A 15,650-nucleotide genomic window follows, 5' to 3' on the forward strand; every position below is an offset into this window, starting at 1 on the left:
AGCCTTCAGCCTGAAAATGCTTCCAAGCAGCATCGCCTCGCCATGCCCAGCACCAATCATTTCATTGTGGTACAAAGCACGTAAAGCTTGATGATGACATTTCAGATGACAAACTATTTCAGCTGATGCAACTGAAGGTGAGGGAAGAGTTGAAAAGTGAAAGATGAAAGTGGAAGTTACTGCTGGAAGAAAATACACAAAATGCTAAAGCAAGGCTGATAGAGCAGTGAACGGATGAAAAAGATTTAGAAAGGAAGAGAAACTGTACTGATTCTCAAGGACAATGTATTTTCCCCAAAGTGATGTCTGAATGAAAGAAAGGACAGTGAACAAGTAATCATTATGACAGGAGCTTTGGTGGAACAAGAAAAAGAAAAATCAATTCTTGTTGCTGTACAAGCCATACATTGACATCAAATTAACTGAGAATTGAGAGAATCATATAGACCTAGATTATGCCTGGGCACTGAGCATAATTAAAAGCTTCTACCTCCACTTCTCACATTCTCTGCAACCAATTCCTTTCTCTGCATCACGATGATATCCATCAGCTCAATCTGACTCCTCAGCAAGACAGACTGCTTGAGCAGTTTTCATTTCATTCATGATTTTCATTTATTTCATTTTCATATTTACATCCTCAGTAAACAGAGTATTTCTCCCTACAGCGCTTAGAAGAAGAGTTAATTCCAAGAGATGGGGTCTCCATTTAAACACCTACAGAAAGCAAAGATGACCTTTCCTTCTACAGCTTTTGAAGACAGCGCTGGAAAGGATCAACCCGCCCAAAAGAAGGAAGCTTTCCTGCCCTACGCCCAACCAGCTGCTCTCACCTGAGACAGCTGCTGCATTCGGTGAGCTCATTTTGACTGCCCTGTGAAGAGCAAAGTCTAACTTTCTTCTCCAAAGAAGTCCAAGCCAGCATTCCTGTCAGCATTTTCAGGTAAAATAGGTAAGAAACATCCAACAGCTTCCTCTGATGTAGAGCCATACAGAGCAGCGACAGCAGCATAATGCTGCACAAAATTTTAGGAGAACTCTTTGGTTATCGTAAACGAGCCTCTCGTGACAGAAGTAGGAAATCCATTAAGTCTAATTCAAAGGCAGCAACACAAAGTAAACTACAAAATAAGACGTTTAGACCATTAGACAAGATTTGTTTTGGAAGAGTTCCCACGAGCAACTCAGAAACAGGGTAACAAAGAATTCCTGCCAAATATTCTCTCTTGCATCACGCAACCTTGACTGACCTCAGGCAAGGACGATTCCCCTTTCCATCCTCAGTTTCCCACTCAGAATTGTTTCAAAGAATGACACACTTAGCAGCTGAATCACCCTTAGCACACTTCTCAAGTGGAGCTGTTGTGCCCAGGCCTGATGCACTTTCTTTTAGCAAGCAAGCGCTGGCTGCTGCCTCTCTGGGGGGAGAAAAAAAAGAAAAAAGCATGCTCAAGGCAGCAGCAGATCCCAAGTTTTTTCATTCCAAGTTTCTGTAGCCAAACAGTCATCACTCTGGAAACAGTAGACTTTGGTTATTTTGGCTTTTTTTTTTTTTTTTTTGGGGGGGGGGGAGGGGTAAGGGAAGGGGGGTGGAAATACCTGAAAGTCAGGCAGAAGCCATGAAGCCACCTACTCTCCTTCCCTACTTCCTGCAGAGCCTGCATGAAACCTGAAGTCAGGGACTTCAGAAACTTGAAACAAGTCAGAGTAACATCACTCTGAGTCCCAAATTCTCTCTTTTTTTTGCACCTGAAGATGGCCACCTCTACCCCGTTCTCCTTCCTCAAAAACAGTATTTATTTCCATTTTAAAATGCAAATGTACAAAAAAAAAAAATCTACATTGCTATTATCTCCTGACATACTCTTATCTTGAAGATGCTGACCTTCAAGTTGTACATTCTCTGAGCTAACACTAATGCTCCAACACTCATTGTACCACCTTGTTTTCAGGACTCCTGACGTTGATTCAGATGATTCGACAAGGAAATGAAGCGCAAGCTTATTTCTGTCTCACCCCAGCACCAATCCCTTCCTAGAAATAGCAAAGTTTAAGCTGGGGACTTGAAAGAAAGCTTCCCAGAACGGTGAGAAAGAGCTTTCGTACTCACTCATCTTGGCACAGTCCCTTCCATGGCCCATGCATGATGCACATCTCAAGCACCGACTCCTCCAGCATGACTCGCCCTGAGAAAGGACCTGTCTTTGCACAACAAAACTGCAGTCCTTCAGATATCAAAGGGGACACGAATACAGTTGGGTAACAGAGACTCTGGGTAACCGAGTAATTCGTCAAGCAGTTGCCAGATGGTGGAGCATGACGCAGGTTGGGTGCAGCAGCCGGGCTGGAGAACTCTGAAGGAACAAGCAGCAGTAAGTCTCTCCTCCTTAAAAGCTAATTTGGCTGTTCCGGCATTGATGGACCAGAACTAATCCTGTTTCAAGAGGGCTGTTGCTGAAAATACTGCTCAAAGAGCTAGCAAGTGGTCACCACACAGTTCTTCACAGCCACACCGAAGCCAAGGTGGTCGCAAGGAGCTGCTGCTTCTTGATTGCCATCCGTGAAGAAGTTGCCAACAAATTCTCTCACTGAATTTCCTACCTGCAAGTCTCCTTTGAACAGGCCGGAAGCATAGGATGGGGGGAATCCCGCAGCAGTTGAGCTTTTAGTTGACTGACTTACAGCAAAAGGCAGTCCCCCGGCCTCAGAAACATTTACTTTCTCCTCCTTTGTCATCTCTCTGGTACTTTCCCTCACCAGGCACAACCGCACTGCCAGGCTTTGGGGAACGCCACTCTCCTCACTTGGCCCGTTACAACTCCAAAGTCCGCCTTCTGCCTTCTTCCCCACGCTGCATGCTTCTACTTCCCCACCCACTATGCTTCTATTTCTCCTCTCACTAAAGCTCAAGAAAGCTTTTACCCCCCCCCAAAAAAAAAAACAACAAGGAGGATAAGTGCATCCTTCACAACACAGGGTGCTTGAGCCCAAGCATTGGAACTGGCTATATGGGGGCAGTGGAGCCCACCCATGCATATCCACTTATAAAAATAAAAGCTTCTAAAACAACTCCAAGGCTTGGGAACACAGCATTTAAAACCTGGGACCAGTGGAGGAGCTCTGGGGCTGGGCGAGAACTAACCTGCACGGCATGGCCCTTCAGCTGCAAAGGGACGAGACCACGAAGAAGGAGGAAGCCTGCCATGCCACAAGGGTTTGAGGTGGCGTCCATCATCACACTGACACTCTGGAACTTGTCTCGCTGAGCTCTGGAGACTGACCAGCAAGTAAGTAAGGCCAAGGAACAGAGAACTGGAAGAAATCTGCTCGAGGTGTTAAAACGAAACCCTGGCAGAAATGAGAAGCACTCCCAGGTGTGCAGGGTGCCAGCACACGCAGTCCCAGGACAACACCACGCAGGCTGCTAGACCACACAGCTTCCAGTTTCTTCGTCCATATCCCAAACTTGTTTTTCTCTTCCTTCCCCAGCTGTTACTCTGAAGAGTGTGATCAGCCCCAAGAAAGGCTGACTTTGAGCTACTTTAAGAGTCAAACTCAAAGTGGCTGAACTAAAACTGTTTCTTAATCCCAATCACATCCTCAAACACAAACATTAAAAGCAATGACCCCAGCACCACCAGCTGTAACACAAAAATTAATAAATAAATATTTAATTTTTACTACAGGAGAACATAAAAATGAATATCCAGAAGTCATGCAAGTCTTATTTCGATGCATTTATTAATACTGAATCATGCTGCACTTCCCAAGTCAGATGAAGGAAGCAGACAGAGACTCTCGGTGACTACCAGTCGCAGAAACATCCTGGAACCAGCTCAGATTTTCTCCTAAGCTTTCTACAAAACCGAAAGCTGCCTGAATCTCAGTGCAAGAAAGAGGGCTCAAGCTCACCTGCCGCTCTAAGTAAAAACAGTTGGTTTCTAGTAGAGGATACGGGGCTTGATGACGCATTACAGTACCAAACACCATGGGCTGTAGCTGCCAGAGGGATAGATTTGCTTCTAAAGAACATGTTTACAGCTGCTACTGTCACAGCAGCTTCTCCCATCAGTCAGGTGTCCTCCAGAAATGAGACTTGATAAATGAAGCATCTGTCATTGTTCGGAGCTTACATTTACTAAACAGAAGAGGTTTAGGAGTTTGGGATTTTTTTTTCCACACATCCGTTAATTAAGGATTCAAAACAAAAATCTTGCAGTCATTATTCATAGAGGTATTTAATCAGAAGGAACAACCTTAACAAAAACATAGCAGCACGAAGCGAGAGCTGTTTGAAAACAAACAGGAACGAAAAAGGAATTTCTCTGATCATTCCTTGCATTTCCCCGTCACAAGCAAGCTGCTGAGCTCCCAGGAACAAAACCTCCTGGACATTCTTGTACAGGCAGAGCCAGTGCTTTGGAAGCGTGCCAGGGAGCCCAGGGCCAGCCTGTGGTTCCCTGGTTACAGCCACCTCTGGGGTGTGAGTGCAAAGGCAGCTCCAGAGCTTGGTTAGACAGAGCAGCCTCAGAAGAGAGGCACTGGAAGGAGGTGGTTTTCCACTTGGCTCCCTCCCCACTAGCATCCCCCGCAGATTATATGGAGGGCACACCACAGGAATGGTGCCACAACATTTCTCAACAGCCAAACCAGTAGGAGAAACTTTCACCCCCACCCTGGCCACTTGCTCCCTCTGATGCTGCCTCCTCATCTGCAACAGCAGCACCGTGCCTGCTTTCATGCCATGGAAGCAGGGCTTGCAGCGTAGTGACGAATCATTTTTTAAACATACTTCCATCTTGCACAGTGTCAGCTTCATGTCCAAAGAAACCTCCGAGCAGAACGGGATGATCTCAAACTACTACTTAAAAGATATGAAGTATTTACCAAAATTACTTCTCAAATAGAAGCAAATGCTTTATTCCTTGAGCACTGATATTTCACAGTCTCCAGCCTGAAGTTTGGCTACCCAGGAATATAAACCAAGGCCAGTAACACAAGAATACACTTCAACACATTTTGAGGGCTTAATTTGGTTCGAATTCAAGTCGCTGAAATCTTGCCTTCTGCTTCAGCTGGGAAAAGGCTGAACCCCAACAGCCTCTGAGATCCAACAGGAGAACCCCACCAAGCGCTCCCGACTCCTGAAGCTAATGGAAAATGACAGCAGGCAAAGACTTTCTGCATCTTCTTAAAACAGCCGTCTCCCTAAGGAATAATTAACTTTCTTTGCCAGAATATGAAATCAGCCCCCCAGTCCTATTACGTATGGATTTATACGGAGATGCATGTGTAGACAGACATCTTTCCTTCTCAAACCACTGCTACAGAGCTCGCTGGACCAAGACCACAAAAGGCATGCCAGTTATCCTGCTAGACATAGCAATGCCTCTAAATATTTGCATTAGTCATTTTTAAAGCACTTAATTGCGTTTCGTTTAGAGGGAGGTTTTGAAACCTGTTTCTAGCACATCCCAAAAAGGTCAAAACCAACAGTTATGATTTTAATTATATCATCATAACTAAGTTTAAAAGCTTAGGTTGGGGGAACAAGGTAAAATATTTGTGGGCCTCAGCCACTCAAATTAATTGCTATAGGAAACCCTACATTTGCAGACTTTCCCCTCTTTTCTACCATCTGAAAATCTAGTCAAAACCCATAGGGAAGCAGCTCAGCACCGGACTGCTGCTCACCATCCTTCTTGGCTCACAAAGGCACATTTCCACATCATGACCCCAGAGCCTGATCCTTGCAAAGTGAACTCCCAGACCAGCACTGGCTGTGCACGGAATAGTTTCAGGCCTCAGAACGATTATTTCCTCTGCACAAGCAACACATCGGTTCTAAAGCAAAGCTACCCACCAGACTGCATCAGACAATTATTTTAAGATCATGAAATACAACGGAAGTAAAATTAGCTTGACACTTTGATTGCTCTCTTAAAATAGAAGTTTTCTGCCGTTTTTAAAACACCAAACTGTACGAACTGTGCCTGAATGGGACCTCTGTCTGCGAACAGACAAAACCCACAACTGTAAATGGCCACAGAGGGACCTCTTCTTACAAATACGATGCAATCTGTTCCTACAGCCAAGATGTCGCTTTGGTAAATGAGGATGATTTGTATAAATTAAAGCAGTGGCATTATCTCACTGAAAGATTCAAACAAAACCGAGAAGCAGCACCAGGCAATCCAAAAGGCCTGGCGGCAGCGTGTCACTCCCATAACCCACGCAAATGTTTCCTTACCAAAGTACGCAAGCGATCGATTTTCAGCAGAACTATTTTAACAGAGAGCTGCAATCACAACACCCGAAACCCGAAAGTATTTACACGACTGCTTTTCTTTTTCTGGTTGTTTGTTTGTCTCTCGGGCTAGACCGAGAGCTTCGCAAGCGCTGGGAGGCAGGCACTGAAAACAAAATCGGGACGAAGCAAAACACCATCAGTTCGTGGACACCATATGGCAAAGCGACTACGGATTTACAGCGCTCTGTCTCGGTGCCTGGCAGGTGATTAACTTCGGAGCACCTCTTTGTCCTCGGTTAAGCTCAGGGACCTGGGGGAAGCGGAGCGGGGCTGCCAGCAGCACGGCACAGCCGCTGTCCCGCAGCATCCCCGGCTCGGCAGAAGCGAGCCCGTGCCGAGCCGAGCCGAGCAGCCCGGCCGGCGAGGAGCACGCAGGAATCTCTGAACAACTCCCAGGGGCAGCACTATCACGCACGGAACACCACGGAAACCCCTCGGAGGGGCTGGGATAGAGGGAACCGGAGGGGAAGCCGGAGGAGAAGCGGGGCTGCGGGCACGCCCGGGGGGGGACCCGGGGTCAGCCCCTCACGGCCCGCGGGGGTCGGGCCCCCACAGCCCCCCACAGCCCCTCACGGCCCCCCACAGCCCCCCACAGCCCCCCAGGGACCCCCACAGCCCCCCAGGGACCCCCACAGCCTCCCACAGCCCCTCACGGCCCCCCAGGTACCTGCGCTCCTCAGGCTCTCGGCGTTGTGGGGCCTGGCGGACAGCTCGGCCACCGCCTGCACGAACTGCGTCCGGGCGCGCTGGTACTGCTCGAACACTGCGGGGGGCAGCGCCGGGTGAGCGGCTGAGCCCCGTGTCCCCATCCCGGTGTCCCCGCGTCCCCGCGTCCCCGGCCCGGCCCTACCTTGCAGCACCTGCCGCTGGCTCATGGCGGAGGCCCCGCGGGCGCGCAGGGCCGCGCTGTGTACCCGTCTCCATGGCAACCGGGCGGAAGCCGCGCGGCTGAGGGGTGGGCGTGGCTTCAGCGCCGCCGCCCGTGACGTCAGCGCGCCCGCCCCGCCCCGCTCCGAGCCGGTCCTGGGCGGGGGGGGGAGAGAGAGGGGGGAGCCCCATAGGGGGAGGGGGTTGGGGTAATGGGGGGTGGGATGGGATGGGGGTGGGATGGGGATGGGATAGGGTTTGGGATGGGGATGGGGATGGGAATGGGAATGGGATGGGGATGGGATGAGATGGGGGTGGTACAGGGTTTGGGATAGGGGAAATTGGGATATTGAGAAAAGGATGGGGATGGGATGGGGATGGGATAAGGTTTGGGATGGGGATGGGATGGGATGAGAACAGGATGGGGGTGGGATAATGAAGGGGATGGGATTGGGATGGGAATGGGATAAGGTTTGGGATGGGGATGGGGGTGGGATAGGGTTTGGGATAGGGATAGGATTGGGATGGGGAAGGGATGGGGATGGGATGGGGATGGGATAGGATGGGGGTGGGAGTGGGAATGGGATGAGGATAGGATTAGGGTGGGGATATTGATGGAATGGGGATGGGGATAGGATGGGGATAGGATGGGATGAGGATGGGATGAGGATGGGGGTGGGTATAGGATGGGGAATGGGATTAGGATGGGAATGGGATTGGGATTGAAATTAGGAGGGGAATGGGAACGGGGATAGGATGGTGATGGGATGGGGATAGGATGAGATGGGGACAGGGATAGGACGGGAATGGAATGGGACGGGATGGGGATGGGATGGGGATGGGATGCGGACAGGGTTAGTGTGGGGTCAGATGGGATGGGATGAGCAAGGGGAAGGGCAGCACCCGCGGGACCCCATCGCCCTCCCGCCGGGGGACAAAACGTAAGAAAAGTGTAAAAGGGGAGGCACCACCGCGCTGCGGAGCCTTTTTTATTTCCCCCCCCCCCCCCCCACGCCGTCGCTGCGGTTCCCCGGGGGATCCCCGCAGCCGCTGCGGCCCACGCGGGACTCGGGGCCCGGCGTGGGGCCGCGCAGCCCCCGCACCCCCCCGTGGGCTGCAGTGGGGGGGCTGCGGGACGGGAAGGGCTCGACCCCGCGCCCCCCCACGCCGAGGAGCCCGCGGGACCCCGGGGAGGGACGTTGGGGACACGCGTGGGCACCGCCCGACCCCGCGGGGGGAGCCCCCGGCCGGGCACAGCCGCTGCTTGCGGGAAAACCCACCACGGCAGCACTTAGATTTTGATTTTTATTTTCTTTTTTTCTATATATATATTTTTTTTTTGGCTCAGAGGCGGCTCATTCCGCCGCAGCGCCCAGGCGCAGGCTTCCAATTCCCGCACGCCGCTGCGGGTTCGCCACCGGGTATCAGCCCCGCGGCCAGAGCACGGGGACAGCTCCGGGCGGATTTAACCCTGCAGCCCCTCCGAGCAACCGATGAGGACGGCGAGGCGGAAAAAATGAGACGCCGGCTCTGGGGAGGAGGATGGGGACGGGCTCCGCACCCCGCTCCGCTCTCTTTTGCGGGCGATCCCAGGGCGCTGGGTGCTGGTAAAGCAAGAGCCCGGGGAGCCCCGCTCCCCAGCCGGCTGCTCCGAGGGGAACCGAGAGGCAGGACTCAAAGCAAAATGTCCCTTTTTGTACCCACCCCCTGCCTCGCAGCGTCCTCCTGATTTCACGGGCTGGAATTTTGTTGTGCAGAGCTGCGAATCGCCCGAACCTGCCGCCTCGCCCTGCGCGGAGACATTATTTGACAGGCAGGGCAAAGTTTGGGCTTAAAGCCGAAAGGGAGTCATGACTTCAGCCGCGTCGTAAAACTTTGCAGAAGTCTGAGAAATCGGTCCGCTTTGCGTAAATAATCCCCATTTTTGCTCAGCTGAAAAAAAAAAAAAAAAAAAAAAAAGAGTGAAGAAGGTTGTACACCGAAATGAGCCACGTGTTTCCAGGAGGATTTAATGCGAAAAAAAAATCACCCTTTGAGCAAACAAACAAAAAAGGCGATGCGGTGCTCTTCTCAAATAAATGAGACAAATTAAATCAGATCGGGGAGAAGGTCGTTTGTCACAGAAAATATTTTGGGAAATTATCACCATGTGTACTTGAGAGGGGAACAGCTGTTAAACACATTTCTTTATACTTATTTCTGTTCTTAAGTTAAATAAAAAAAAATAAAATAAAATAAATAAACAAACGGTGATGAATTGCTTCCAGAGTTTAGGAAAAAAAAAAAAAAAAAAAAAAAACAGATGTGTCGATTTCAGATAAATTGATTTATCTGCCTAATTAAGTCCGATGCTCGGGTAAGCGGAGCAAGCACACGCACCCGGAGCACCTCCAAAACTCGCTGCGACATTTCGTTGCTTGATACCGGGAGGCTGCTCGCGTGGTTAATAATAATAATGAGGGATAAACACCATGCAAATGCGGTCTACGGAAATGTCACCTCTTCTCGAAAAAAAAAAAAAAAAAAAAAAAAAAAAAAAGTACCGAGGACGGAAAATCATTGATGGAAATGACGTAGTGGGGAGAGCGCACTGCACGCTGCTGGGGTGCTCAGCAGCAGCAGAGCCGCATCCTTCGGCCGGTCGTGTTCCTCCACACGTCGGCTTAAAAAACAAACAGGAGGGCAGGGGATCGGGGAACAGTTATCCAAATAAACGTGGGCTCGCTCGCTGCTGGGCGCGCTTTAATCCCAGCCTTTGGTTCGCTGGGAAATGCGGCCAATATTACCCATGCGGGGAAAAATATTTCTCCCAACGCCGGGGAAGGGCAGAGCTATTCACGGGGGTTCTGGGGGCTTAGGGTCTCCCCAAAGGCTTGCTGAGCCGCGAAGCAACAAGTGTCTGGGCCCCACTCGTGGGAGAGGCCGGCCCCCACGCGAGTCTGCCGAGGCGCTGCGGGGCACGTCGGGGGCTGGAGCAGCGCCCGCAGCCCCCCGACGGCCTCTTTATTTCCCGAAAAGAGGGATTTCACCGCTTTTCCACCGCGAGAGCATGAAGGGGTAGGCTTGACACTGAGGGGCGAGGGGTCCCCGACCCTCCCCTGGCTCACCCCCCGTCTTGGCGGCTGTGGGACCCCCCCCGCGCCCGCTATGCCCCGACGGGACGTCCGCCGGGTGCCGCTGGGGAAACGCCGGGCGAAGCGTTTGGGCGTGCTGCTGCTGCTGCTGGAGGCTCTCAGCACGGGGCCGGGGGTGGTAAAAGTGAGGGTTTCAGCCCCCGCTCGCCCGCCTGTGTGTGCTCGGTGGGAAGGCAGCGCGCCCGCCCCTCGGGTTTCCCCCGGGGCTCCGAGGTCGGAGCGCTGGGCTTTCGGAAAGCGGGGGGGCGAGGGGTTACGCGTGGAAAGGTTCTCGAGTGGAGGGGATGTACGATGATCAAGTGCTCCCACGAAGGCGTGCTGAGCTCGGGGTGTCGTCCTGAGCACCTACGGATAAGAGGGGTAGACCCCAGTCTGAGATATAAAGGTAAAATATTCGAATCGCTGGGCTGGATGGCTTCATTTGCCGGTTCAGGGTTGGCTTTGCCACCGCTGGGCTTTAGCGTGGCCGCGGGGTCCCCTCCCTGCTCCCCGCACGGTGCCTTCGGGTCCCGCTGTGCTGCGGGGACCCCGCTCCGGGCTTCGGGCAGCGGCGTTCATTTGCGGGACCTTCCTAGCGAGCAAACTAGTTCTGGGGGGGCAAGGCAGAGACGTCGGGGCTCTTCAGACCCGCTAGAGAAGGGAATTCTCCTTTTTATTCACCGAAGAGGACGATGCTGGCACTGGAGCTGGCATTTGCCCCGGCGCGGGTTTGGCTGGTGGGGATCAGCGCGTCGCCACCGCGCTGGGCAAAGGCAGGAGAAAAAATCGTAAAGGGAGAAAGAAACTGGGAAAGGACAAAAATATTTCGGGTTGGCTTGCAGGATGGGACCAGGAAATATCAGCTGGTTGGGGCTGAGCCTTTTTTTACCACACGCAGATGGTTGCACCTCTGGTTTCCTGCGGAACCGCCGGCGCTTGTGCAGTACCATTAAAGAAAAAAAAAAAAAAAAAAGAGAGAGAGAGAGAAAAAAAAATAACAAATATTTTTGGGACGGTCCAAAACTGAAAGCCGGAGCTTAATTTATTCTGGGCAGCTGAAAGGAACGAGGTCTTCCTTTGTGTCTGTTGCTCCGGGGGAGGGTGCGCTCTGGCTCGGCGCTGGGCGCTGCCCGCATCTCCATAGGCAGCAAGGCGAGCGCTGCACCCACCCGTGCCGCTGGCAGCTCCCAACAATGCGCCCAGACAATGCGAGCCGAGCCGAGCCGAGCCGAGCCGAGCTGAAGGAGGGGAGGGGAGGTTGGATTTGGCAAACCCCAGTTCGCCCGCCCCGTCCTCCTTGCCCCGTCCTCGCCCGGGAGGGAGCGCGGAGCCTCCCGGCTGCATCCCGAGCCGCGGCCGGAGGTGTAAGGAGAGGCACCGGCAGCAGGAAAGGCTGCGAATCGCTGTCGTGTGGTTGCTATTAGCAACAAATCAGCTGAACAGCCTGCAAACCCCGAGCACCTAGCGCCGAGGTGGCGACGGGAGCCTGCGGCCGGGGAGGCCGCCGGGGCTGGGGAGGCCGCCGGGGCCGGGAGCCTCCCCGCGGGGAGCGGCGGGGCCGAGGGGGGGCTCCGCAGAGCCCCGGTTCTCCGGCGGAGGGGAAAGGCAACCCGCTAAAAAGAGACAAAATGGCAGCCTCGTAGCCATCCATCCCTCTCGGCGCCAGCCTCGCCTCTGCCGGCCCTCGCCGCTGCCAGCGAGGCCTCGGGGCGCGGCGGTCCCCGGGGCTCCGGCCGCGGCCGCTCTCCCTCCGCCCCGGTGCGGCCAGCCGGGGTGCCCCGCAGCCGTCCCGCAGCGGGGGAGGCGGCCCCGCCGCTTTGCGGGTCCCCGCTCCGCGCCCCGCGCAGCCCGGCTGCGGCCCGACGGCTGCCGGCAGCGCAGGACGCGCGCAGGTTCCGTGGCCCCGCACCCTGCCCGTGCCAAGGCAGCGCCTCGCAGCACCCTTCTGCCTTAATTTGTACTGTGTTTTGTTTTTTTTTGCCCCGCATTTCCTAGACGAGTTTTTGGGGTTGAGTATGAGGGGCTGTCCGCGGTGTTTTCTTCTCTTGCTGTGTCCTTTATTTTCTTTCCCGATTTTTCCTTTTGATATTATCATTTTTTATTTTTTCCATTTTTATTTTTTCCATTCTTATTTTTCCATTCTTATTTTTTTCCATTCTTGTTTTCTCCATTCTTATTTTTTTCCATTCTTATTTTTTCCATCCTTTTTTTTTTTTTTTTTTTTTCCCCTACGTCCACCCCTTTCCGGCAGCCTCGGGACGGCACGACGCCGTCTCCTCCGCCCCCCCCCCCCCCCCCCCCCACACACACACTCCCAGCTCCTCGTCGAGGCGGCACCGCTGGAGCATCCCCGGCACATGCCGAGGGAGGAGCGAGAAACGCCCGTGCGGGCAGAGCCGCCCGGGAGCTCCGCGTTCAGCCCCGGCTCCCGGGGCGGCGTCTCCCGGCCTCGACCTCCCTCACCGAGGGGGCGGCCGTCGGGGGTCCCGGTTAGCCGGGAAGCGGCCCCCCGCCGCCGGAGAGGCCCGACCCGGCCGCTCCCGGTGCGCATCCCCCGCCGCCCCGGCGCTGGGCTGAAGCACGCAGCCCTTTGTCTCCGCGACACCGAGCTGCGTGCCGCGAGGATGCCAGCGCCAAATGACCGCCGAGCCCCCCCCCGGGAAGCCCCCGGAGCCCCGCGGCTCCCGGAGGAGGGCTGGCACCGGCCGGCCTCGGGGCGACGCGGGGCAGGACGGCGGCACGGGACCCGCAAAGCCCGGCCGGGGCGCTCCGCCTGGCGGCACGGCCCCGGCTCCGGGAGCCGCGGGGGTCCCGGGGGGGGTCCCGGGGGGGTCCCGGCGCCGCTCCCGTCCGAACCGGGCGGCGGGCGGGGAAGTTCCGCGGGCTCCAGGCGGGAGCTGCGCAGGCGCAAGATGGCCTCTGCCCGGGCGGCGGCGCGGGGGGCGGCCGGGGGGGCCCGGGGGGCCCGATCCGCGGCGGGGCGGAGCGGCGGGGGGGGGTCCCCGGCGAGCTCCCCCCGCTCCGGGCAGCCTCGTCCCGGCGGGGCGGAGCGGGGCGCTGCGCGGTGGCTCGGCGGCTTTGCGCGCAAGTTGCGCGGCCGCGGGGCTCGGAGGCAGCGCGCAGCCCCCGGGAGGTGCCCGCAGCCTCCTCCTGCCCTGGGGCTGCGGGGCCGGGCTGGGGCTCCCCGGGGGCCGCGCGTCCTTCCCGTGCGGCTGCTCCTTCTGTAATTAGCGCGGGGTAATTAGCGCCGATATCCCGTCCCCGAAAGCGCAGGGGCCGAGGGTTTGTCCCGCTCCGCCAGGGTTCTGCTTTTGTCCCGGCGGGGAGCGGGGCGCGGGGCTCGGGGAGCTCCCCGCAGGCACAAAGCCGGCCCCGGAGCAGGGCAGCAGCTCGGGGCCGGGCAGCCCGAAGGCTTTCCCATCCTAGGAGGTAGGCAGAAAAGATGAAAAAAAATAAAATAAAAAAGAAACTGTTTAGAGTAAAATAAAGGAAATCCGTTTCGAGGACCCAGAGGAGAAGCGAGAACGTTAAAAATTAACAGCGGAAACAGGAAACACTTCGCTGGGTAAACACGGGCTCCCAATTTCGCCGTATGAAAGCCGGGAGGGCGCAAGGTGCTCGCCGGCACCGCGGCCACCCGCGCCCCGGCGCGGTACCTGCCTGCGGCCTCCCGAGCGGGGCCGGGCCGGGAAGCGGGGCCGAGGCGGGGAGAGCCCCGGTCCTCGCGAACCGCTGTGGTGGCAAAGATCGGAACTGCAGGAGCTGCCGAGCGCCGGGAGCCGAGCCGTCCGCCAGAGATGCGGAGAGGGGAATAGCAGGGCTCCCCGCCGCCGGGGAGACGGGACGGGAGAGCCGGGGGCGAGGTGAAGGAGAAAAGGATGCTCGGGGAGGGTCGGGGGGAAGGACGGGGTCCTCGCCCCGGTGTCAGCCCCCCATCCCCGGCAGGACGCGTTTCGGCAGCGCTTTGGCCGTCCCATGCGGAGCGGGCGATGTCCTGGGCGGAGGAGGGCGGCCAGCGGCACGGCCTCGACGGCTGCGGGGGAAAGGGGAGGAAAACGGTTTTCCGCCTGGAAGGACGCCTGCCGCTTTCTTTGTCCCTTCCCTCGGGCTTCCGAGCCCCCATTCATTAGCAAAGAAGAAAAAAAAAATAAAAAAGAAAGAAAGAACAAAAAAAAAAGAAAGAAACGGGGGAGGACTTCTCAAGCCGAGGTTGCCCGCAGCTCCCCCGGGGCCGGCCGGGCCCCCCGGCAGCAGGGCAGGAGCAGCCCCCTCCCCGCCCGCATTTTCGGGCACATCGGCCCGGTACCGGCCTGCTCCGTACAGGTCTCTCCGAGCCACAACTTGGTGCTCCGGGACTAACGGCTCGGCGGAGCGAGCTCCTCATGCTCCTCCTCTTTCTCTCTTGCAGAATTTTGTGTGCCTCCCTCCCGTTCCTGCCCGTCTTCTGCTAAAGCCTGGGAGCTCCTTGCGCTCCTTCTCCCTCTCCTTCCCGGGGCAGCACCGCCGGGAGCGCTGCCCCCGATCCGGCCGGGGCTGCAGGCAGCCGGAGCCGGCAGGAAATTTTGGATGGGCGACCACGGAAAAACCTCGCTTTGCAGCGGGCACGCACCGCGCCTGCCCCTGCGTTTGTCCAGCCGGACTGTGGAACAGGCTCCTAAAAACGCAGCACACTTCGGCTTCCATCCCAAATCCCAGCAAACGCAATGTCGGGTGGCGAAAAGATCCCTCTTGCAAGTGGATAGCCGGGATTTCTTTGCAAACAGCGGGGACTGACAGGCATTTCTTAAAAATCCCGTTCTCTGTATAGCTGCGATGGGAAAGGCGGTGGAAGCGGGGAGGCTGGTGCCGCAGCTCCGCCAGCACAGCATCCTCAGCCCGCCGGGCATCGCCTCCCGGACCTGCCCGGCACCGCAGTGCCAGCTGCCCAGGGCCGGCAGCACACCCAAAATTACTTTCACAGGGTGCCACGAGCATCCTCGGCGGCTTCTGCAGCCCGGCAGGGAGATAGCGGAGACGTTTGTTGTTTTTCCAGGCGGACCGGGAGAAGACGAAAGAGCTGCAAGAGCTTAATAAACCTCGGAGGGGATCAGCCACCTCCTGCTTCAGCGCCTTGTGCTGCGCGGACACCTCGCAAAGAGCAGAAGAAGTTGCGTTTAAAGGCTCCAAGGGATGGTTTTCAGCCCTTCAGAGCAGTGTGCGAGCGCACAGCCCTTCGGCTTGGGCTCGGTGTCGGGCTCGGTGCGAATTAAGTCAAAGAGCACCGAGAAATTAACTCCTGGGGTTGAGGATTCACGCCAAGACACACACCCGGGCGCACGGAGAGGAAGCTTTGCATTGAAACGTCTTTGGTCGCAGGGTGC

At 55.9% G+C, this 15,650-nt stretch overlaps 1 protein-coding gene across 5 annotated transcripts in view; it reads right to left on the reverse strand.

Annotated features, from left to right (window-relative positions):
- The window catches only part of SPAG6 (sperm associated antigen 6), a 37,669-nt gene extending 30,384 nt beyond the window's left edge, over positions 1–7,285 (reverse strand). For 2 of the 5 annotated variants that reach the window (XM_068673750.1, XM_068673752.1), the window contains exons 1-2: positions 7,161–7,285; positions 6,978–7,073 (exon numbers count right to left, since the gene is read on the reverse strand). In XM_068673750.1, the coding sequence (XP_068529851.1) occupies positions 6,978–7,073; positions 7,161–7,185 (121 nt within the window). In that variant the 5' untranslated portion in view covers positions 7,186–7,285. The remainder of the gene's footprint in view (positions 1–6,977; positions 7,074–7,160) is intronic. The other 3 variants (XM_068673751.1, XM_068673755.1, XM_068673753.1) reach the window with 3 other exon arrangements.
- Between the last annotated feature and the right edge of the window lie 8,365 nt (positions 7,286–15,650).

This window comes from Anas acuta, chromosome 2 (genome assembly GCF_963932015.1).
Source record: "Anas acuta chromosome 2, bAnaAcu1.1, whole genome shotgun sequence".
Lineage (NCBI taxonomy): Eukaryota > Metazoa > Chordata > Aves > Anseriformes > Anatidae > Anas > Anas acuta.